At 40.9% G+C, this 24,690-nt stretch overlaps 3 protein-coding genes across 3 annotated transcripts; 1 reads left to right on the top strand and 2 right to left on the bottom strand.

Moving 5' to 3' along the window:
* Window positions 1-360: 360 nt before the first annotated feature.
* Window positions 361-3,630, top strand: LOC307250945 (ras-related protein Rab-8B). The gene is made up of 8 exons (XM_080028224.1): window positions 361-534; window positions 1,086-1,146; window positions 1,239-1,299; window positions 1,389-1,466; window positions 1,591-1,680; window positions 1,776-1,841; window positions 1,939-1,989; window positions 2,382-3,630. The coding sequence occupies exons 1-8, from the start codon at window positions 411-413 to the stop codon at window positions 2,472-2,474; spliced, it is 624 nt and encodes a 207-aa protein (XP_079884350.1). The 5' UTR covers window positions 361-410; the 3' UTR covers window positions 2,475-3,630.
* Window positions 3,631-3,929: 299 nt separating this feature from the next.
* On the bottom strand, window positions 3,930-15,215 carry LOC307250527 (transient receptor potential cation channel subfamily M member 1-like; the record flags this gene model as incomplete). Its single annotated transcript, XM_080027645.1, has 15 exons — window positions 3,930-5,370; window positions 5,469-5,601; window positions 7,632-7,837; window positions 7,946-8,090; window positions 8,778-8,952; window positions 9,062-9,313; window positions 10,248-10,376; window positions 10,471-10,602; window positions 10,720-10,851; window positions 10,972-11,200; window positions 13,569-13,861; window positions 13,953-13,982; window positions 14,072-14,212; window positions 14,796-14,930; window positions 15,057-15,215. The coding sequence occupies 15 exons, from the start codon at window positions 15,213-15,215 to the stop codon at window positions 3,930-3,932; spliced, it is 3,732 nt and encodes a 1,243-aa protein (XP_079883771.1).
* A 3,049-nt stretch (window positions 15,216-18,264) lies between these two features.
* On the bottom strand, window positions 18,265-19,879 carry LOC307250200 (transient receptor potential cation channel subfamily M member 1-like; the record flags this gene model as incomplete). The annotated part of the gene is made up of 5 exons (XM_080027202.1): window positions 19,759-19,879; window positions 19,450-19,663; window positions 19,043-19,167; window positions 18,767-18,938; window positions 18,265-18,443 (listed from the first exon to the last, which is right to left on the bottom strand). Exons 1-5 carry the CDS (start codon window positions 19,798-19,800, stop codon window positions 18,265-18,267), a joined length of 732 nt encoding a protein of 243 aa, XP_079883328.1. The 5' UTR covers window positions 19,801-19,879.
* Window positions 19,880-24,690: the final 4,811 nt, after the last annotated feature.

Genomic DNA, 24,690 nt, shown 5'->3' on the forward strand with positions numbered 1-24,690 from the left:
GTCTTGGGATGCATCTGTAAATCATGGTATTATGTGGAATTGTACACATTTGCACTAAACAAAGAAACAACTGACACCTGCGTCCCATATCCCTATGTTTGTTTAATGATAGCTTTCATTCTTTCCATGGGGGGAGGGGGGGAAGTTCTCAATACAAATGTTGTAAACAAAAAACATAACATAATGTTATGTGGTAAGTTGCATAATCGAATTGATCAAAAAGCAGGGGCTGCATTGCTTTTGCTTTTAAACTACACAAACCACAATGCAAAGAAGAACGTGACGTCACTCTTCACGGCACCGGTCTGCTGCCTGTCCGCCACAGACAGCTGAGGATTTCCAGACTGGGAAACCCGGCTCCGCTAACGGCCTTTATATTACCGAAACGTTGGAGTCTACCGCGTGTTTAAATGGCGAAAACGTACGATTATCTCTTCAAGCTGTTGCTCATCGGAGACAGCGGAGTCGGCAAGACATGTTTGCTGTTCAGATTCAGCGAGGACTCCTTCAATACAACCTTCATATCCACAATAGGTGAGTAAACCCTGCAGCCGCCCCTAAGGATACATCTGAAATAACGCATGCCTTTATCGACAGAATACAATGACTTTACTGCAGTGGTGGTCAATATATTTAATCGCTATTACCATAGTGTTTAATAGTGGTTTTATTATACTGGCGCACAGTGTTCAAAAGAGGTAAGATCAAGACAAAGGGACTATGAGACAAATTATAATTATCTCCTGTCCTTTGCACCAGTGATTTTAACTATTTAGGTCAAAATGATGCTCCTTATGTTTGACCTTTATGAACGTAGCCTAAATAGGCTATGATGTGAAGGTTTTTTTTCATTCAGAATTATTGTTACATCCTCAATAGAGCTCCACATTATAGGCCTACACATTAAATTATGTCCTCCTACAAGTTGAAAAAAAGGGATAACAGTCCATGAAAATGTCTTTAAGTTTTGCTGAGGGCAGCTGCCCATTGTCATGTGAAATGTGTTTCATTATACCATGTTACTAATCAATGCAGTAAACACACCAGCCTACTCTTTCTGTCTTTTGTTTGTTTATCAAATGCAGGAATAGACTTCAAAATCAGGACGATAGAGCTGGATGGAAAGAGGGTCAAACTTCAAATTTGGTAAGTATAATTTGAGAGTTGAACTTTTATATGAATCTGATTGCAACACAATTTGTCCACAGTTTATGATTTAAGTTGATTTGCTGTTTCAGGGACACTGCAGGGCAGGAGAGATTCCGCACCATCACCACAGCCTACTACAGAGGAGCAATGGTAAGTCTGAGCAGCATCCATCCTCCTACATCCTAAATATCACAGGGTCTGAGATATCGTTTGTGAGATTGACTCGTCTTTCTTCACAGGGCATTATGTTGGTCTATGACATCTGCAATGAGAAGTCCTTTGAAAATATTAAAAACTGGATTAGAAATATTGAAGAGGTGAGCTCTGAATGTAAACTTTTATTAGCAGTATAACTAGTATGTTTGCCTATTTGGTAGAAATTGCTCTTTGATATTGCCTTTGTGTACCGAGGGTAACATACTTGCATAATTCATCCCCCAGCATGCCTCGTCTGATGTGGAGAAGATGATCCTGGGTAACAAATGTGACATGACCGACAGGAGACAGGTGTCCAAGGACAGAGGTGAAAAAGTGAGTCCCCTCATTTCATCATAGAAAGCAGTTTCAAACTAATTAAAATATAGTGCACTTTTCCAATTTGACACTAACATTTTCTTTTCATTTAGCTTGCTATTGATTATGGAGTGAAGTTCTTGGAAACCAGTGCAAAGTCTAGCTTGAATGTAGAAGAGGTAACCTTAGCAACTTTATCTTTACTCTGAAAGCACTAGTATAAAACATGACTGATAAGTATGTGCATTTGACATTTTGTGTTTTCTGTCATTATAGGCGTTTTATACTGTGGGAAGAGATATATTACATAATCTGAGCTCAAAGACAGTAAGTGGTTGAGATTTTTTTTTATAATTGATGCCTAGGACATAACTTGGGACAAGGGGGTGCATGCCCCTCTCACTGTTACAGTTTTTAAGTTTGATTAAATTCCTGAAAATCTCTTGGAACAGTCTTCTGATAGTCCAGGCGCCATTTTTTAGATGGGAGAAGTGATGAGCTCATTTAAAAAACTTGATTTGTTAAGCCTGATAACCCTTTCTTTGTTATTTTGCAAGATTAATAAACATAAATGTAGTTGATTGCAGTCAGAAATTTCAATTTAATTTTGATGTGGTTAATTTCTGACATTTCACACTTACTGGGAATCCCTACTTGATGTTTAATTCTGTTTTTTATTTGTATTTACATTTCTACACCATTATCTCTTTCCTTGCTAGACTGACAACAATGCCGGAGGATCAGGAAAACCAGTCAAAATCACAGAGAAAAAGTCAAAGAGAATGAAATTCTTCAAGTGTTCACTCATCTAGGCTCCTAATCTCTGGTGTATGAGCCTCTAGTGTGACTTTGTGGTTTTGGAAGGGTTCCTTTCCTCCTGAGTTTCTTCGCAGCAGCGGCTGCATTGGCCATATTCAGAGAGACCTTACTGCCAGCTGAAGCTCACAGGTCTATGAGCAGTTGAGACACGATTCTGATCTGCTGACCAGAAGATGAGGAATGAGGCCTGATTCTGTTTGTTCGCTCTTGTTGCAGTGTCTCGTAGGAGGCTTAGATCCTGTTGGCATTCATAATACCTCTGTTGGATCTCATTAGAATTTCTCAGTCACACATAGTTGTCTTATAAATGGGGGGTAGGAATGAAAACATTAAAATTAATTCATACAATGTAGCATTATTTTATACACACTACCTATTGTCTTATTTACTATGATGATGCTGTCAGATAGACATATCAAATCTCAGCATTGATTGTATTTATTTGTGTGAATTCATATATATTCGTTTATTAATATGCCTATTGTCTCCTGTTACACTGGCATCATTTGTATTTATGAATGCTTGCCTATGAGTTACAGAATTGTGATAGAAAAGAAAAGACATGTACTATGAATATATGCTTCTGTATTCTCTTATATTTTTTTATTATTTTGAAATGATACCTTTATTTATACAGGTTCTTTTATCAAATTGAAACTTGAAATTGTGAATGGTTGTTTGTTTTTGGGAACCATAATTACTTGCTGCATATTGTTTGGCAATTGTCAGTATTTGCATGAAGCTGTAGGGATACCTCTGTGTGGATCATTAGTAAGCACATTTTACAGTATCTGAAAAGAAATGTTTTACAGACAGTATTTGAAAGTGCCAATCGTATAGGACATTCATGTACTTTCTACACATTGTTATGCGGTTGTCAGTATTTGCATGAAAGCTGTGGGGAAACTTCTAAGTGGATCATTATTAAGCACATTTTTACAGAATCTGAAAAGAAAGGTTTACATACAGTATTTGAAAGTGTCAATCATATGAAATAAATGTTTTGCTGTTCATAGTTTAATATAGTTAGCACAACTAACTGTGTTTACGTTCCATTTTCAACGTATTCTATAGACAACCACAGGTTCCCTTTACATGCCCAATATGAAAACACCATGCCTTGGGAAAGCTGTAATGTAAGCTTCTGTATGTGACACTGATGGAAAGTAAAGAATGTGGATCGTTAAAAAGAGACTTCTGTCGATCATAATACCCTGCACTGACATTAACCTTAACTGCATGATTTTAAAATGTTGAAGAGTTTGATAATGATCTTTCATTAGTCATTTTATTTTCTATTTGTATCATTACTGGATAACCAGTTTCATAAACTCAGCCAGTACTGATCTCCAGTGTGTGGCAGGCTACCTTTTAAAAGTTATCTGCCTCACTGGTTACATTCACCTGCTCTTCTCTTGTTTTTATTTAATTTTTTTATTATTATGTAATTATTTTTGATTTTCCCCTGTGGCTGTGGCTTCGTCATGCCCCTTTCTCGGTTGCTCTAATTCCATTCCCTGCGATTCATCTTCTCTCTTCTCTACCTCCGTCCTCTTACCCACAACTCCCTCTGCTGCCCTGCAGGCTTCAACAAGGTCTTTTTCACTGATAGAGGCTCTCGGCTCTTTGCTAACCATCAGGTACTTTGTTTTTCTCTGATCTTCCTTCCAACTCTGTGACCTTTGCGAAACCGTATACTTTGCATCAGCTACAGTCAGATACTCAGTGGCGTCTGAGATGTTCCTCCTGGCTTTCATCTTTGTTCGGTCTTCCACTGGTACTGCTGCTTGAAGACTTCCCTCCTCACTTTCCAAAGGAATATGATCAGTCTGATTATCTTCTTTTTTAAGCTCTGCAGCCTCATTGCTAGTCTGAAACTGCTGGGCAAGAGTTCTGACTGTTGACACCTTAGGCATGTGGCCATAAGTGCTTGGGTGCACCTTGTACTCAAGGTTTGCTGGCCACTGATTTGGTGTTTTAGTGACCTGCTCCACCAATGACCTGTATTCTGAAGTTTGCAGCACATTGTCTGCTTCCTCGGCTGAGATATAGGCAATGCTGCTCATCGCTCTCTTCTTTGTGGTAGGGGACGTCTGGCTTTGGCTCTCAGTAGGGACATATCTCAATGATTTAGATCTCTGTGGGGAAGAGGGGGTTCTCGGCAGCAGTTTGTCCTTCTCTGTAGGTTCAGCTGCTTCCTCTGGTTCTTCAGGTGGACTGACAATGATGGTGCTCATAGACCTCCTCTTTGTAAAAGGAGAAGTGGGTGGGTCTTCGACTGGAAAGTATTTCAATGATTTTGTCCTTTTTGGAGGGGAAGAAGGGCATAGTCTGTTCTTATCCGTTTGTCTGTCCAGCAGCACTGGGGTGCCCTGTGTTGTGTTGCTTATGGTCTCTTCTGATGCTCCTGAAATCAGCTTTTGTTCACATGGAGATATGAGAATGTCCACGCATGAACTTGGGCGCGATCTGTTCAAACCACCAACCTCTAAGGTCTGACCACCTTCATTTGTGTTGAGAGCACAAACGCTGGAGGCTTGCTGCAGACTCCTCTCTCTTTCTAGACCAGTTTTAGTTGTCTCGTGTGTGTCCTTCTGTTTTGATGCAAACTCCTCCATGTCCATACGGAAGCGATAAAGACTGTAGCCATCAGCACTGTTAATGCTGCCCTGTCGAAGTAGGGACGATGGGTCACACACGGAGGAGTTTCGTGAATAGGTTCTGGTGAGCTCCGATTTGTCCACTCCTGCAAGCTTTTCCAGGGCAACTGCCATTCGTCCGTGGATCTCCTCCAATTGGGCCAGGCGCAGATCCACTGTCTGCAGGGAGGCTTTCATAGTGTTCTCCCTCTCATTGACCTCCTCCAGTCGCATGGACATGTTCTCAACTCTGCCAAGAACACCAGAGAAACAAAAGTTTCTGTAAGTATAAACTATAGTAAATATGCTTTAAAAATGTTTAATCCATTCTTGAAAAGGAGGATTTACCTTTCTGAGGTAACCTTGATGCGTTCATTGCTCGAGGACTGCTGCTCATCCTCTTTCTGACGGAAATATTCCTCCACACACTGTTCTTCAAACTCATAAAGAATTTTTACCTCTTCTGGATTCAGCCTTAGCTCTGTTAGAAATAAGTCATGACAAGATGTCAGTCAGAACGGAAAGTGGATATCTATGGTATACAACAGGATGTCTTTTTATGGTACAGGTTGAGAGTACATTTATTCACTTTGGATCCTGATTTTAAAGCATGAGGTTTCAAGGTGGCTGATAGCATTTCTGGAGAATGCTTGTTGTCAAAATAACTTTGTCAAAATCAGTGAATAACTCCTCACGATTCGCTACCTGTCTGTTAGGGCTGCACGATTATGGCCAAAATGATTTTGACAATTACTTGAATCAATGTTGAGATCACAATATTTTACCACGATTATTCATATATTTTAGTGACAAAAATAGTTTTATTGGACTGTCACATAACACTGCTTTCATATCCATGTGATCGACTATGCAATATTCCCGCTAATAAAAAAATGTATCCTCATTATTAACCTGAATTGAATGTATTTCCACAAAGAAAAATATAAATATTGTACCAAAACACAAAATCAAATCAACAGAGCACTGATTTAACTTTTACTTGTGATGGATGTGAATAAAACTTGACTTTGAACTAAATAAAATTGTGCCCAAAATGGATCACTAAAATAATTATATTAGGAGCTGCGCCTTGGCTCTACCGTGTCAGAATTTAATTTGAAAGGACGGACACAGGAAGTTGTGGGCAACACTCAGCAGCAGTGTCCACGTTAGTTAACCTTTGCTGCCTCATACCTTTTCTCGCAACACAAGGTTTCATCTCTGCTTCATGTCGTGTGTACGCCGGTAAAACAGAGGCACTAACTGTTGGAGTTATTATTGGGTTATAAATCCGGCGCACTAAAGAAAGAGACTCCTGATGGGATGTAGGCTTATGTGATTTCACATCCGCAGATATCTGCTCTCGCTTGCGCAATAAGCAGCTTCTGCCTCATTTCCACCGAGCAGAGCGGGTCGGGTCGGACAGCTCACTTTTAAGAATCTGGGTGGTATTTCCACCGCCGACCCTACCCTTACTGGTAGGGCAGGATTTAGGCTGGATGGCAATATATTCCGCCACCAGAATATGGGTCTAAGTATCGGGCTGTGGAACAACTTTGATCAAGCCAGCGGTCTCTCGTTTTTGCTTGGCCAAACCGGACGTTTATATATTTTTCCCCCCGGTGTTGTGAGCGTATTATGCCGGTAAATGTATGGACAGAAGTCCAGTTATAGGTCCATGGTGAATACATACGGCGATTTAATGCGGAAATGATTATTTCAACAAATCAACGGACGGCAGTGTGTAGCTTCACCTTTTCGGCACCCTTTCAGACGGCTGGTACCCCAATGGAGGAGTACCGATAATAGGAGCGGCTTAGAGCGGTTAGGCACGCTTATTTCCAAGCACCCTACCCAACATGGCAAATGAAAAGCCAAAATAAGCGGACCCCAGACCCGCTCCGACCCGACCCGCTCTCCTTGGTGAAACGAAGCAGAATGCTCGCTCGTGGTGTGCTTTCTACACAGGCGGAAAGTTATTCACACTTTGGGGGCGGAGCCGCTAGACTTTGATTGGCAGCTCTAGGGGAGCCTGGGGTTGCCAGGTGGGAGTTTTCATTAGATGTTGGCAAGACGAGAGACAGAAGCCGCATTGACAGGCACATGATCAGCGAGTGGTTTGGGGAGTGATTGCGGAGCACATGTTTAAAAATATCGCACATTCATGAACATGTTATCGTGGGAAGCCAATATCGTCATGTGTGGTAAATTGTGCAGCCCTAATGTCTGTATTGTATGTCCTCTGTTAAAAAATCCAGGGTTAATACACAGCCTAGGTTCTGTAAATGGCATGTTGCTGGTTATGGTGGGCCCGCTTTGTTTACGTACCCTTTGATTACATACCAGTTTACAGAGCCTACTTTTTTCCAGTGCACACACAGTATGGTCGTGGAGATATTCATCAATTTTGACAAAGTGATTTTGACAACAAACATTCTCCAAAATCGCTGACTCCACCTTTAAGTTACGTTGTGTATTTGTTTCATATCATTAGAGGTATAGGTAACTTACTGAGTCCGCGGTCCTTCTCATCCAGCTCCCCCTCTTGTTTCTTCTTGGCACATCGCCGAAACAGCCTGTTGAAGAGGATGTACAGGTGGCTGCAGATTATGAGAGGTGGTGGCAGGATGGGACGGTCATGGAATGTCATGATCAGCTGGTATCTCTGGAACTTCCACACCTGGTTGGAAATGGACTTGATTTCACAGAAAGTGTTGCTGTGGGACAGAAAACCAAGACTAGAGAGTGAGTACCCACTGCAGTGCTAGATGTTTCATTAAAATAATACATTAATAGAGCAGTTAGACATTGGAGATCTTACTTACTTGAACACCGCAATGAGTAAATTGACCAGAAGAATGTTTGCCACAAGAAGGTAACAGGCCATGAGAGCAGGTGTGAGCGAGGCACCAGGAATACACGGAGGAAGTTTCTTTCCATCCTCATCATACAAATGCTCACCACATGGAGCTGTGGAGAAAGGATGTCATAGAATATTTATTCTTAGATAGTTATCTGATTTGATTTGCATTCTTAACTTAAAGACTACTCACGGTTGATTTCCATTGCATAGACTTCCCAGAAATCCCAGAAAAGCACAAACACGCGGAGACATGGAGAAAGTGTTAGAATCAATAAACTACGATTTGCATGTCATACATCTGTCAAGGTCAAGCTGATGACCATGCAAGAGTGGACTGGTATCGTCAAAAATGTTTCTCCAGTCTGCCAGTAATCACACACTAAAAATTATTGCTGTAATTTTTTCAACCTCGTTTTTCAAAATCAATAATGGAGGGATTTTTCAATATCAATTTACAGTACAGTCAGTATATGTAAAGAAATGGATGTGTTAATTTATTATTTAAATAGTCGCTCATTGCTTCACCCTGACAGAGGAAACGGACAGAAAAAAACTTGAAGGCAGATGATCATGATTGAGGAAATTGGATTACAATACCTATTCTGTTCTTCCTCAATGCAAAAATGTTAGCAAGCCTATTATGTATGGAACAGCAGAGGGAGACAAAGTATTGATGGGATACAGTGTAAAGGACCATCTCTACGTCACAGAATTTGAAGACCACAAAATTAATTTAACAATGATCATCTGCCCAGAATCAGGAAACAGAATCTTACTATGAATTCTAGTCTTACGGTCTATCGAGTCCGCAAAAACCTCCCCATAGATCATCCAGTAGGGCATATAGAAAATGTTTCTGGCAAGACGCCATGTTGGCTCCTCATCTGGGTGAAGGATTGCTTGCCGAGCCACTCCAAAGCTCATAAGTACCACCAGCATGATCACCACGAAGTACATCATATCTATCATCTGAAAGACGAGACACAAATGTGCATTTTAAACTCAGTGTCGACTTCTGTTCATTCTATTTGTATACATATCATGTCTGCCACAAGATTGAAAGACTAAATCTTATTACCATCTTCCCTATCATCATCACGTACGGCCCCAGGTATTTGTTGACTCCAAAGATGTCCAATACGCGAATGTACCAGAAGATGATGTCTATACAGTAGATGACTCTGCCATAGCCCATATATGGTTCCTGCTGTATCCGTAGCATTAGTCCAAGAAGAAAGGTGGCAATGGCAGCCATGTCTGTGATGTTCCAGTACTCTTCCATCCAAACACTTATTTTCTGTTTCAGCTTCCCCGGCTCTGACATCAGAATCTAGACAACAGGGTCGAAAAGTCATGCAGAGTCTGTGAAATAACCTTTAAAGCCACTACGAGTAACTTTGTCCGTTGGCGGCCCCTTTGGACAAAAGTGGTAGTATCTTTACGACGCCCGCTGTCGTAAAGCTGTTTTCGGCTCCGTGAGAGTGGTTAATGACACTGCATCAACTAACGCCAGTCAGTGCCAAACACACCTGATTGCAATGAGTTGATGCAGTGTCACCTAACCACTCTCACGGAGCCGAAAGACTCCTAGTCCTCACAGAAAGCGAATGAACGAGAGGCGGCAGTTAGTATGGATCACGATGAGGTAATGTGTTTAGTTGTTGTAAATAATGACTATTTCAGGTGAATAATGGTCATCTGATGATGGTGAAGCAAAGTCAACTTTGTGTTAGTACCGCTCATTCATTTAGGGGTAAACACTGCAGTCTAGTTCGCTCCCGTGAAATTGTGTACACGTTGCTTGGCAAAGTCCTCCTCCCGCCCGTATATCACTCTCCCTTTTAGCTTTTCTTCATTGCATTCTCTTTTTTTTCTTTGATGGTTCAGTCCCGTTATCAGTCATTATGACGGCAAATAACTGTCTCAAACAAGGCTCCCGCTCCCCTTCCCTCACCTGGAGGGATAGGCTTCTCAAATCGCGTTGCTGCGCTACACTGAAATCTGCGACCAATAAGAATATGTGACCATAGAGCCTGAATGCGCAAACCGAAAATCGGACTGGGTGTGCGACCAGACCAAATGCAGTAATAAAAAATATATAAAAACTTATTTCTTTGCACTGATGGTCTCGTTTGCTGTTAAAGGTAATTTATGACTATCAGAGGAAACATGAGGCTGTTTTAGAGATATTTAAATGTTACTCGTAGCTGCTTTAACACAGGCCAATGATCCAATTATCCAATCCAGTGTATTTAATGGCTTACCTGTCTGACTTTTTCACTGCCTAGTGTAACGATGTATGCAATGACAGTCCACTCTTGTATTGATGGCAATCTCTCCATTTTCACTAGGATTATGTAGTTGTACAACATCAGGTAGCCCAAATAGCAAATCTGTTGGAAAACGAAAATACCATTGCATTCGAGTCACTAAAATATAAGCTATACACTTGTATTCAATTGCCTAGTTTACATGAAGGAAACTTACGGTATTGAACCAGAATTTGGTGAATGGTGCGTCGTAAAACTCAAAGAACCTTTTGCCAATGGGGATTTTTCGGACATTAGTGCTGCCCTCCTCCTCATCTCCCTTTCGGGAAGTACCGTCAGCATTAGGGTCCTACAGCATAACAGCAACATTTCTGTCAAAGCTCATCGTGTTTAACTTTGGATAAAGAGAGGCATTTAAACATTATTTGTTAAATAGAAATAAATACATAACACGGTCAGTGCAAACCTTGCTGGATTTTGTGTCGTCATCCTTGTCTTTTCCCTGGTCGTTGCCTCCAGATGCGTTATAGGATGCATCATCTCCATGACGGAAATCCAACAGTAGAATAAAGGGAGGAAAGATGATTCCCAGAATAACCTAGGTGAGAAAATGATTTAAGTTTTTGTAAAATATAGCGAGTTTATTTACCGGGAATTATTTTACTCTTACATCTTAAAGAATCATCAATATTATTTTGAAATATTTTCTGATGTCAACCTTCAGGCCGGGATTTTTGCCGATCCTTAGGCAGCCCATCCACATGTCAGTTAGCAACATCTGGCTACAGGTGTGAGCGATGAAGTCTCGTTGCTTTGCTGCCACAGCCAGCTTCAGACAGGTGGAGTTACTCCAGTTGACCAGCTCATATGTTAATAGCTTCATGGCCACCTGTTCATCATGCTTGTACGACTGGTCCAACAGCTCATAGGCAAGCTGGCCAAATTCTCTGTAAAAAGGGTGGGGACAAATACTATTAATGCAGAAATTTGACAAACAAAAGAGAAGTTGTAGTTAATTAAAATTACTACATCTGTAAAGTGAGACAAAGCTGATCAAAGTAGTGGAAAGGAAGCCAAAGTAAGTTGTATGCGTTAAGTGCAGAGCTTTTATACAGTGGCTTCAAAAAGTATTCATACCCCTTGAACTTTTCCACATTTTGTCACGGACAACTACCGTAAACATACAGCCATATCTACAATGGAAAGGTTTAGATCAAAGCATAGTCATGTGTTAGAATGGCCCAGTCAAAGTCCAGACCTAAATCCAATTGAGAATATTTGGAAAGACTTGAAAATTGCTGTTCACAGACACTCTGCATCCAATCTGACGCTGAATCTGACGCTCGCTTTGCAAAGATGAACAGGCAAAAATGTCAGTCTGTTGATGTACAGTTGTGTTCAAAATAATAGCAGTGTGTTTAAAAAATTTAGTAAAAATCCTAATCATAGCTTTTATTTCCATACACGCAAATGCATTGGGGACATTGCACATTCCATTCCAACTCCGAATATGAAGAAAAAGTTGTCAAATGTTTCTATATCTTTACAGAAAGTGAAGAAAAAGAAATATTAGACTGTTCAAAAAAAAATTGCAGTGTCTGCATTTTTCTTTACAATTCAAACATTTACTGTATCAACTGAAAAATGCATGAAGATTTAGCTTTCCTATGAATCACTGAACTAATATTTAGTTGTATAACCTCTGTTTCTGAGCATTTGTGTCGCAGGGAGCCGACCAATTTATGGCACCTGTGAACAGGTGTTTCAGCCCAGGACGATTGGACTGCATTCCACAATTCCTCTGCATTTCTTGGTTTTGCCTCAAAAACAGCATTTTTGATGTCACCACATAGGTTTTCTATTGGATTAAGGTCCAGGGATTGGGCTGGCCACTCCATAACATTAATCTTGTTGATCTGGAACCAAGAGCTTGTTCACTTACTGGTGTGCTTGGGGTCGTTGACTTGTTGGAACACCCATTTCAAGGGCATTTCCTCTTCAACATAAGGCAACATGACCTCTTCAAGTATTCTAATGTAAGCAAACTGATCCATGATCTATGGTATGCGATAAATAGACCCGACACCATAGTATGAGAAACATCCCCATAACATGATGTCTGTGCCACCATGCTTCACTGTCTTCAAAGTGTACTCTGGCTTGAATAGGGGCCGCAGACAGTTTGTCAGACGACCCCCAACCACTGAATTCAAGCCACGGTACACTTTGAAGACAGTGAAGCATGGTGGCACAGACATCATGTTATGGGGATGTTTCTCATACTATGGTGTCAAGTCTATTTATCGCATACCATGGATCATGGATCAGTTTGGATACATTTAAATACTTAAAGAGGTCATGTTGCCTTATGCTGAAGAGGAAATGCCCTTGAAATGGGTGTTCCAACAATTCAACGACCCCAAACACACCAGTAAGCGAACAAGATCTTGGTTCCAGTCCATCAAGATTAACGTTATGGAGTGGCCAGCCCAATCCCTGGACCTTAATCCAATAGAAAACCTATGTGGTGACATCAAAAATGCTGTTTTTGAGGCAAAACCAAGAAATGCAGAGTAATTGTGGAATGTAGTCCAATCGTCCTGGGCTGAAACACCTGTTCACACTCACAGGTGCCATAAATTGGTCGGCTCCCTGCAACACAGATGTGAAGCAGTTCTCAGAAACAGAGGTTATACAACTAAATATTAGTTCAGTGATTCATAGGAAAGCTAAATCATCATGCATTTTTTAGTTGATACAGTAAATGTTTGAGTTGTAAAGAAAAATGCAGACACTGCTATTTTTTTGAACAGTCTAATATTCCTTTTTCTTCACTTTCAGTAAAGATGAAGAAACATTTGACAAATGTTTCCCATGTTTCTTCATATTTGGATTTGGAATAGAATGTGCAATGTCCCCAATACATTTGCATGTTTGGAAATAAAAGCTATGATAAGGATTTCGATCTTGCCTCACTTTTTTAAACACACTGCTATTATTTTGAACACAACTGTACAAAGCTGGTAGAGACATACCCAAATAGACTAGGAGCTGTTACTGCAGCGAGATGTGGTTCTACACCGTATTGACTCAGGGGGGCAGAATACTTTTGCACGCCACATTTTTCATTTTTTTATTTATAAAACATTTTTTAAATTATGTTTCATTTTCATTCCACTTCACAATTATGCACCACTGTGTGTTGGTCCATCACAAATCCCAATAAAATAAATGTACGTGTGTGGTTGTTACGTGACAAAATGTGGAAAAGTTCAAGGGGTATAAATACTTTTTCAAGCCACTGTATGTACTGACTTGGAATTGTTCTCCAGGTCTTGGGAGATGTCATCCACCAGTTCGCTCTCAGAACAGTCATGGGCCATGGCTTTATACAGTTTGCAGGCCACCAAGGCCTTCGCCATAGCTTCTTCTCCACGCTGCCAGAGAAACAGAGCCATCTTCTGGCGCTTCATCAGCACAGCCCACAGCATCAACTCGTGGAAAGGGAACTTGAATCGACAGACCTCAGGGTCATCAACATCAATTTCCACTTCTTCCTCTTTCTTCTTTTTTGGCTTTTTTTTGCCTTTTGACCTTGGTTCATCGTCCTAAAAATAAATAAAAAATATGATTATTCTGCTGTGTGGGTTGAATTAGTTCAGCTACTTGACAGTATTTTGTTTTGGCAAGGTCACAGACCTCCATTCCTAGAAGCTTCAGAGCTTTTGGCTGCAAGAAAAAAAAAGGAAATTAATATCAACTGTTACTTAATATGATAAAAAAGCCATAATAAATTATTTTCTTCCACCCATGCGTACCCTTTTTAGTCCATACAAATTATTGTAGAGGTTGCGGAAAGCCTTCCTTGTGTAATTGCTCCTGTAAGCTCCACCCATGAAGCACTCCAGCACCAGACCAATATCAATCAAGGTGATCTGATAATCTGGAGGAAGGTTTCCCTGCAGATTGACAGTAAAATAAATATGTCTCCAGATAATATATAACCAAGAGTAGTTGGAAATGTTAGATGTTAAAAGTATTTTTTAAGATATTTTTTTTTGCATTTTTATGCTTTATTGACAGTGTAGAGACAGAGTTGAAATGGGGCAGAGAGGGGAGTGACATGCAGAGAACGACCGCGGGCTGGAATCGAACTCGGGTCCGCTGCTGGCCGAGGCCCATGGGGGGGAACGCCCTACCAACTGAGCTAAGGGCTTGACATTATTTTTTACTTTATTAGACAGATTTCGAGAGACAAAGTTGAAATACGGTAAAGAGGGGAGGACATGCAGAGAACTGGCCATGTGTCAGATTCGAACTGGGTCGCTGCAATGAGGAATGTCCATGAGTGCCCCCTTGCAGGAAAAACTTTTGATGGGAGTGATAGCTTTACCTTTTTGATGTCCCTAACCACAGTATTTAGTGAGTTAGAAGGGCCAAGTTTCTGAAAAGATAATAGCAGAGAGAAGGAATACAGTTAGTAATAGGTTTAAACCTTCTTTAATGTAGGAATTTAGAATTATAGCGATATGTCAGGCCCACCGTGTTGTATAACTCCTCCAGTCTGGGAATGGTGAGGAAGTGGTGAATATTGACCCCATTCTCAAGGAGCAGTTTGACAAAGTCCACTCTGTCCAGCACCAGAGCATCCATCATAGCCTGCTCCAGGGAGTTCACCTAAGAGAAAGGATATGACCAACAGCATTAATATACTGTACATCACAGCCTTTATTATATTCTCATAATTTAAACTGATGTTACACCTTTTATCTTTTTCTTTTCTTGTACAAATTCAGACCTTACCCAACGAAACAACTCCAACTTCCTTGGGTCTGTCTCTTCAGGAGGTTCAGGCTTTGCCTTTCCCTTACCCTTCTTTCCCCGGGCTTTGCCGCGAGGAGCGCTGGCAGGACTCTTTTGCTTCTCCTGGCCAGGAGCTGAAGGGGTTAAAGTGTTGGCCATGGCACCGGCAGGCTAACCAGGAATAAGGTAAAAATAAATATCTATTAACGTTGCACTTTTATGCTTAATTTTCTACATCACTCTTGCATAATGGACCACAATCTTACTGCTATGTACCGCTATGTAAACAAATCAAACTCTCCACATACGTCACTCTGCACAGTGAAGTCCAAATGAATAAACAATAAGCACAGCAGTGTTTTTGAGCGGAGCTGGGGACTAAGCAATTCTATTTAAAATTATTAATTGAAATTAGTTATTTCAGTTCTTAATGCATCCTTCCCAGCTTTGTAACTTTAGCATACTCTTGTGGAATGATTAACATTTTTGTGATTTACACTCAGTTTGAGAGTCACTCACTGGTAAATTGTGTCCATAAACAAAGATGTGATTGCGAGCAATGTCCACTCTGTTCCAGGCCAGAGCCAAACTGAGCTGGTCAGCTGCTGCAGCATTCGTGCCTGATGCGGAAGTGATGGAAGGGTAGAGCGAGATAGAGAATATGTAGCATTTAGTTCAGCGCAATAACAAATATCGGTAACACTTTATAATAACTATCCGTTGTAACTCGTTAATAGATCATTAGTAAACTCTTAATTAATGATTATTAATGATTTGTTAAGTGTTTGTTAGCAGTTTGTTAAGGATTTATAACAATGGTAGATAGTTAATAGCTTAATAATTGAATCAGTTCATCTGGGAGGTAATCCGAGATTAACTGATCACGTCACGTTCAAGTCCATGGCATGCACAGTGTGTATTGAGTTTATTTAAAAATATTTGAAAATGGGGCTGCCCTCAGTTGCCCATGCACTGTGTATAGTCTATAGCCTATTTCAGCCTCGTCGGTATCTCGGATTACCTCCCAGATGAACTGATTCAATTATTAAGATATTAACTATCTACCATTGTTATAAATCCTTAACAAACTGCTAACAAACACTTAACAAATCATTAATAATCATTAATTAAGAGTTTACTAATGATCTATTAACAAGTTACAACGGATAGTTATTATAAAGTGTTACCCAAATATCTATTTGATGTTAAAAGCACTCAAATTCATAAGATATCTAAGTGTGATGCAGCCAGATAATACCTTTTAACAAGGCAGTAAGAATGGCCATTTCAATATCTTGTTGTCCCTCAGAACCCATTCGAAAAACTGTGATCTACATCAGATAGAAGGAAAAAGACAATACACATTACTGTAATGGTCGAATCAGTACCACATAGATGGTCGAATCAGACCACATAGATTAATAGATTGATGAAAAAGTGAGTGAATGTGGGTCAGACATGCATTCCCACTCTCCCTGTAGCTGTAAACATGAGGTTTAAGCTTATTAGAGATCGTTTCTGCAGGATCTCTCACAACAGCACTCTGTGGCTGACCCTTCGGCACAAACAAGCTAATTTACTTATCAAACAGCGTGATAGTGCTTTCCTTGTTACAGACTCAGCTCTATCAAATTAAATTACACTGATGGGTCGGTCACATGACATGCCATGATAAATGGGATTAGTTTGGCATGAATTTATGGCACATGGCCAGAGCTTGCAGAGCTGGTCTCGGGATGCATTGATAATGAGCAGTCTTCATCGGTATGAAGACTGAAATCTTGTCTTGCCCTCGAAGTTGAAGGGTGATCTGTGTGCTTTATTTAGAAAATAGGAAGACCTTTATAAAAGTGAACTCCTAAATTGGTTTAATGTTGTATACAGTATTTTGGTGTTGCATCACAGCAACTTTCTGCCATCTAAATCAGTATTTTATTTGTCTAACCCAGCTGTTCACATTGGATGCACTTAGGATCAAAGGATTATGTGACACTGTTATTCACCTGTAGGTTAGTCATGGCACTTTAGATTAAGATGGGGCAATAGTGGGGCCTCTTAGTTTCGTCGAAAGAGCTCAAACAACTTGGCAGTTCTGTCACATTGTCTGGAATGGGTATCAGTGAAAGTGAAATGGTACAGAAATAAAGCCTGCAGTGGTATGATCTTTGAAAAAGCAGTTTAAGTCGCTTATCTGCGTGTGGGAGCATTAGTCTGTCTAATACATTGGGGATAGAGGATTCAGGGTCGCTGGTGAAGGGATAGCACTCTGGGGACTGCAATAAAAAAGCCTGGAGAGTGGAGAGAGGGGAACCTGGCTGAGGATTAGGGAGATGGATCCTATCCTCCATCTGTGTGCTGCATGCTTACTGTGAGTAAATAAAGTAAGAGCCTCTGCTAAGCAGGTGGTAGTGTGTGCTGATCTTTTTCCCGCCAAAATGTATGGAGTCTGGAGATTATAGCCGCGTATTACAAACTACAAATCACATCACTTACGCCTATGGAAATCTACGGGAGATGCCTCTGGTATTTACGTATCAAGGTCTTCAGCAAACACATTGGAGAAACACTCTCAGCTCAGGGATTAATCTGCCATAAATGAAGACTCAGACCAGGGTGTGTGCTTCACCGTAGAGCCATGAACTGTGTTATTTACCCTGAATTTCACAGTTTAATACTGCCGAATCAGACACCCACCAGCACTTAACAGCTGTGTGCTTATACATGAGGGTTGATGATGGCCTCCAGTGAAGCAGTTTATATGACATACCACAGATGATCACAACAAGACGGAGAAATGACAGGCCACGTTGTGGGGATTATGTTTATTCAATATGTTAATGGAAATACACAGATGAGTGGAATGGATGAATGACGATGGACACCAGATGCTTCACAGTTCATAAATATTTATTGATCCACACGGACATGTTACTTTCAAACTCAAGATAGTTGTTGTGAATGTGAGGCGTATCTGAGGTACTTTTTCTTATACTCACCAGTTCCCTTTTCTTCATGCACTCCATAACCATGAGCAGGATCTGCTGTGATTGGCTTTTGCTATAATTGAAAGTCTTCTGAATAGTCACCAAAAGTTGCTCTCTGACATCATCATGAACCAGGCTGGAAGAGGAGATTTAAAAAATTACCTTTCAGCTTTTTACATGGGGAATCATTTCCAAGTACAGCAAAGGAGAAACAATCCAGAATCTCACCCTCCGTCTTCTGAGAACTTGTGCGCAAAGGAAATAATGTCAGAAGCTCGTCCGCTGCCGTCGCACACCACCACAGGGATGGGTGGATCATCTCTCAGACTCTCCAGTGCGATGGAGATCACATTAGGACCTCCTTCCACTATTAAACACACTAGAGGAACCCCCTGGCCCAAACCTGGAACACAAAACCAACATACCCCTCATATATACAGTAACATAACTTTAATATGTTACTGTATAAATGAAATGTTAAAGCATAACATGTTTATGTGTAAACAGACAGACCAGAGGAGAGAAGGAGTGAAGTCAGTGGTGACAGCTGAGCATCCCTTTGCTGTCCCTGCCTTATCCGAGCTCCAGGCATAGGATGACAAAGGGAAGCCCACAGGTCACAGAGGAGCTCTCCATCCACATGTCGTACAAGACTCTGGCGTACACTCAAACATCATGGAGGATGGAGTACGTTTTATTACGCCTGCAGAGGGCTGTAAGACTTACGCGTGTTGATCTTCTGCAGGGAGATGTGCTTCTCCAGCAGCCGACGGAATTTGACCTCAGAGCCGTACTTCCCACATGTGCCGTTGTCAGTCAGGATGAAGTGGGAGTGGCTGTTGTTGAGCACAGCCAGCTTGCTCAATGGGTTCGCCATTGTCTGATAAGGTCTGTTAACCTAGGAAAAGAAAAAAAAGATTTGAAATGTTCCTAGAAGAAATCAAAGTAAGAAAGGGTATTCTTTTTTTCAGGTACACTTTAGGAAGTGTCAAATGATCTCACATCTTTTCCAATGAGATCCTCTTTGTTTTCCAGGATCCCCCATGGAGCAATTCCTATTGCGCAAACCTTTCCTCTTGACTTGGAGGAATGATCCTTTAAGGCATCTCCAACATGACGCATAACCCCTAAGGTGTAAAGAGCAAAATATAGCAGCATGAATAATAACTCTTTTACCTTCCAAATGGGGTTGCATCAATGGACACACTGTGCTTACTGCACGCAAAATCCACACAGTCGTTTGTGAGGAATTTTCCCCATGAAAGCTCTTAATTACAGTGCTTAAACCTGTGACAATGGGTTAGTCAAATCTCCACCGGCAAATTGCAAAAAGGTAATCATCTAATGTCCCAAACTGTTATTTGTTAAGTGAAAATTAAAAGCATCATCCTAAATTGTCAGCGTTCTACCTGTGTTGACTCCACCAGTGAAGATCCAAGCGCCAGTGGTGACAGCAGCCTTAATCAGTCCTTTGCCAAACACTTGCTTGAGTTTGGGCTGCAGGTCGAAGTTCTGGAGGCCTCCGTGGACAGAGATGAGCAAGGTGGGCAGCTCCAACTGCCAGTCCTTCACCATCAAATGCAGGAGGTTGTCAGGCTTGGTGTCATGGGAGACTCGGATATACTATAAAATAAAATAAAGGGAATCATGTTGTTGTAACCCCTGACCAGACCAGCTATGTAAACCCAGAGCTCATTCTTTCAGAGGCTTAGACTCACCATGGCCTTGTTGATAAATCCCCCGCCCTGGAACTCGATCATGCCAAAGGAGTCCGTCGGGTACGTCCTGGTGTGCTTGACCACACTCCATTTGTCCTTCGGGGTGTCGATCTGCACCAGTTGGTTTGGTTCCTCTACTGAGGTCGCACCAGGAGGGATGGCCGCGTGTTGCGTTGTCACCTGACCACAGGCACATCTAGATAGATCACAGAATGGGCATCATTTGGTTAACATTTGGGCCCAGTGTGGCTACAAGTCATGGTCCTGAATATTTTTTAAACTTGATAAATGCGCTGATTACTCATAGAAATCCCTGAGCATTATCCTATCCAGTCTTGTCGCGGGTACGATCCATGACTTGACGTGGATGAGCCTGGTATAAGACTATTGTTTGATCTGCTCATGAGGGCTGTCTTTTTTCCTCGAAACACATCGCACAGGCTCTTTCATTACTCTGCCCATTTCTGGGAAATATGTGCCTCAGTGAACAAAGGGCTGCACTGCCTGGCTGCTCTTGGCCTCTTCCCGGAGCCCAGGATAGTAACTATGTCCTCATTACACTCTGAAAAAAAATCTGCTTTAATCCTGATAAATTTATGATAACCTAGATACATTACTGTCATGATTTGTTAAATTATTTTAAGAAGAAAAAAGCAATGATTTTTTCATCCATCTAAAACATTACTCATACTGAATATGGAGCTGACTAAATCCTTAATCATAGTTTATTCCAGTGTGATCACAGTTTTTGTTACTTAAATTTAACTTAAATTTTGAATGAATTTGAGAAAAATTCTAATTGTTTGTATTCATCTGTCTCAACCAGTAAAAAGTGACTTGAAGTAACGTGTTCTGGTGTCGTGTTTTGCATATTACCGCTCATTATAAACATAGCAGCTGTTGTAACCTGAGGCCATAGGTTTACAACATATCTAACCCTTCAAAAGATCCTTAAAAAATGGTCATTACCTGGTCGGGTCCTTGGTGGGAAATATTTGAACACATTCTCTTTTTAAAAAGTTCCTCTCAATCCAAGCTTTTTGTGCCTGTGAAAAGAAAATAGAAGATAGAAAAAAAGTGTTAGCAAATTCATAGGTAGATCATCTTTGCTGATATCTGAATTCAAGTTTTGCTATTAAAATCCCACAGTCGTAATCCGGGCTAAAAGATGAAAACCATTTGCATCCTGCATGGAAACTCAGAAAGGACAAAGTATAATTGCACTTTTTTTAATGGTATCAACAGGCAAAAAATCATTGTAAATGAGATCATAAGAGCATAATTGATGTTGACGGACAGCAATTGTGGAGCTTGATAAGCAGCCAGTGAAAGTCATCACACAAAAGTACTATGCTAGCACACTATCAAATCCTGCTTGGATTTCTGTCTGATGTTTTTCCAGTTCTGAGCAAAAATGACCTGAGTTCAAAGCAAAGTTTCTCTGAGGACCATTGTTTACGGCGGAGACCCAATTAAAAACTAAAGCGTTGGAAGCAATTATTTCCAAGACTCATAGTTTGAATTGGAAAAAAAATACTATAATATTTAACAGCACTAATAGCTTGCTATGAGTCAAAGGTCTTATGAGTCTAAAATGAAAACATAGATACATTCTAATGGAGTCTTGGAGTAACAGCACAATTGCTGTTCTCGCTCACCATCTGAACAAATGTCCTTATCCAGCAATGATGACAGCAGGGCGTGACCACAAAATATCCTGGACTGACTGTTGGAATTTAAAACAATTGTCCAGAGAAAATATTGTCTGTGTGTGTACTTTGTTTGTTCTCCATCCACAGAAATATTCAGATCATAGCTGTAATAAATGAAAACAAAGATACTGTCTACCTACTCAGAATAAATAGTCATGGCTTTTGTGTATATATATAAATATATATCTATAAATATATAGATATATGTATATCTATATATTCTGTTAGTTAGTGCTACTGTTTTAAAGTAATTAGTTGCATTGTTTTTGCAATTGCATTTTTGTATATTCTTATTTAAAATATTATAAATAAAGACTAGTTGACTATAAATAGCACATGTAAATTACAAGTAATTTTAACTCTGTAGGTTTTTTTCAAATTAATACACTATTTTCCAAAACTCCAAGGCATAGTGACACTGTTGCTCTTGTTAATTTTTTCACCTGTCTTGTCCCAGCGGTTTTCCTTTTCAGTGTACTCATGCATCATTATGTACCTAGAAGAGTGCTGCCTGTTCAAATTCACCACATCCAAATTCACTTTCTAGGATGTGTGACTTGCTTCAATCTTGCCAATCTGAAATATCTAGGTAATGCTGTGTGAAAAGAAATAAAATTAAAAACGGTTACTGAAAGTAGGTACACTTACGCACAATCTTCTGTCCGAGCTGCAGAGTCCTATCTCTAGTGCTGCTGGAGATTAAAGCCCAGAAGTCTCCTGCTCCTCTACCAGTGCTCTCTCCTGGAGCTGCACTCCCAGTCGAGTGCTCTCATTGAATCCCACTAGACATGAAACTTCTTCACTTTATGAGGGCCAGTTAATATGATGAGCATGTGAGCAGGGTCTTTGTTCGCCCAAGTCTCATGACTCCAGTTCAAGGTAATCCTTTTGGGAGTCCCATGACCCCTTCTCCATGCCCACAGGGTATTTTCATCCTTCGCTTGAACAAGGCACAATAAATCTACTTTGATAACCGGCCCCTAATCTCCCAATTTGTTAAAAAACTCCTTTCTTTGTGTTCACAGTGTGAAAGATCTTAGCTTGTGTGAGAAGATGGAGCAGACCGGCTAACCTAAAAGCACTGCAGTCTTGTCCAGAGGCTCCCCAACTTTTCATTTGAAAATTTTCACCCCCTCCAACTACTTTGATTTCAACCCAAATTTGCATAATTGAGAGAATTGGATGCTGGCATTCTTTTGGAAGGCGCCTTGTTAAGAGATGACTGGTCTCCAGTTGGGGGCCAGGTCAGACAATGCTAATAGCAGTTAATCTCTACTTCCAGCCAGTGGCGGACTCAGACTGTTTGAAGGGCAGGGGCGAAAAAATAAAATGGGCACATTCTGGACAACACGGGCCCACCAGCGCACATAGTGGCTTTTCTAACTTGATGGTGTTTTGTTCCCCCAACGGAGCTTTAAAGGCAGCGCTGCCTGGAAGGTCCTATCCCCTAACCTTAGCAATCGCTGCCTTGAAGGTCCCATTCGGGGCACTTGTCACATCTCCATGTAGCACTTAAAAAAAATTGTTGGGCTCATACAATTAAAAGGGGGGTCTGGGGGTCCCTCCCCCCCCCCCCCCCCAGAAAAAGATTTGCTTCAAAGACACTGTTTCCCCTTATTCTAGCGACTTTATAAACACCAAAATGAGTTGTTCACATCATTGTGGACTTTCAGATTTTAGCCAAAGAAAGGAGGATGCCTTGCTGCTTTCATCCTCACTAACATTTAAGTAAAAATTAGACCAGTAAAAAAAAATTGCCGCTACCATACAGTCTTTGACCTTTGACAGCCAGCTACGGAAAAATTGAAGGAAGTTTTCCTTCTTGTTGAGGTGATAGCTGACTATTATCGTCTATCTTGCATGAAATGACCTACACTTGAATGATCATGAACGCTCAAAAAATGTATATACATTTTAAACGGATTATGCAAACTGAAAATATTAAGTTTTTCTAACTTGTCATCTAATTGCGCTTTTCCACTATGGGTACTGACATACTCTTAATCCACGTTTTGCTTCGTTATCCAGTGGAGATTTAAGTGCCACTCGATGTAGCTGTTTGTCATAGCGACGCCACATGAAAGCAACGCCTCTTTCGCATTCCCCGTTCGTCAGCTACCAAAGAGAGGAACGTCTGCACCTCATTAGCTAACCACAACATGTTTTATTCGGTTTGCCATATTCTTGCTCCAGAGGGCACATCATCATCATTTAGGCCTATTGTATGGAGGGGCAACCTAGGGCACTCATTGATTTTTGTTCAAGTGTAAAGGGCAGCCAATAAGGCACTTTCTCTCATTTTTACCACCTTTGAGGGCACTTTAGCAACACTTTTTCAACCATGGGGGCATCAGACGGGCAGAAGGGCACTAGAAGGACCAGACGGGCAGAAGGGCACTATCAGGGTACTAGAAGGGCACTAGAAGGACCAGGCGGGCAGAAGGGGACTATCAGGGCATGCTAGAAGGGCACCAGACGGGCAGAAGGGCACTAGAAGGGCACTAGAAGGACCAGACGGGCAGAAGGGGACTATCAGGGTACTATAGGGGGCACTAAAAGGGCACCAGACGAGCAGAAGGGGACTATAAGGGCACTCATTAAGGCACGTCATCGAATGTTCTTGTTCTAGAGGGCACATCGTCATAATGTATTGTATGAAGGGGCAGCCTAGAGGGCACCTAATCATGTTTTGCACGTGAAAAGGGCAGCCAATAAGGCATTTCCTCTCGTTTTCACCAATCTTGAGGGCACTTTAGCGCACTTTTTCAACCATTGGGCCACGCGGTCGCCCCCCCTGATTCCGCCACTGCTTCCAGCCACCATGCTTTTGTGGAGGAAAATAATACTCAACAGACTAGCTATTTCATATTATGTTAATCTTGCTTTTCTAGTTTTGGTCGTGTTACGTGGATTTGTGTTTACAAACCTACCGTTTCTGATTTTGTATAATAAACAGCCTCACAGCATGCTGAAAGGGAATATACTGTTTAAAAATCCCATACAGTTTACTGGCTGCATACCCACCAATTTAATCTGAAAGTTAAAACTGATAATTACGATATCAGTAGGCTTCTGATTGGATTGGGAAAAGTCAAATTTTAATGTTGTACTGAATGTTGTTATTCAATTAAAACTATTTGAGGCTTAATGGCTTGCGAAAGGCATTATGTGAGCTTGAAGCTGAGATGGAGTTAACAAGCACAAAGTTGCAGACACTCAT

Source organism: Ammodytes marinus (assembly GCF_949987685.1).
Source record: "Ammodytes marinus genome assembly, chromosome: 5".
Lineage (NCBI taxonomy): Eukaryota > Metazoa > Chordata > Actinopteri > Uranoscopiformes > Ammodytidae > Ammodytes > Ammodytes marinus.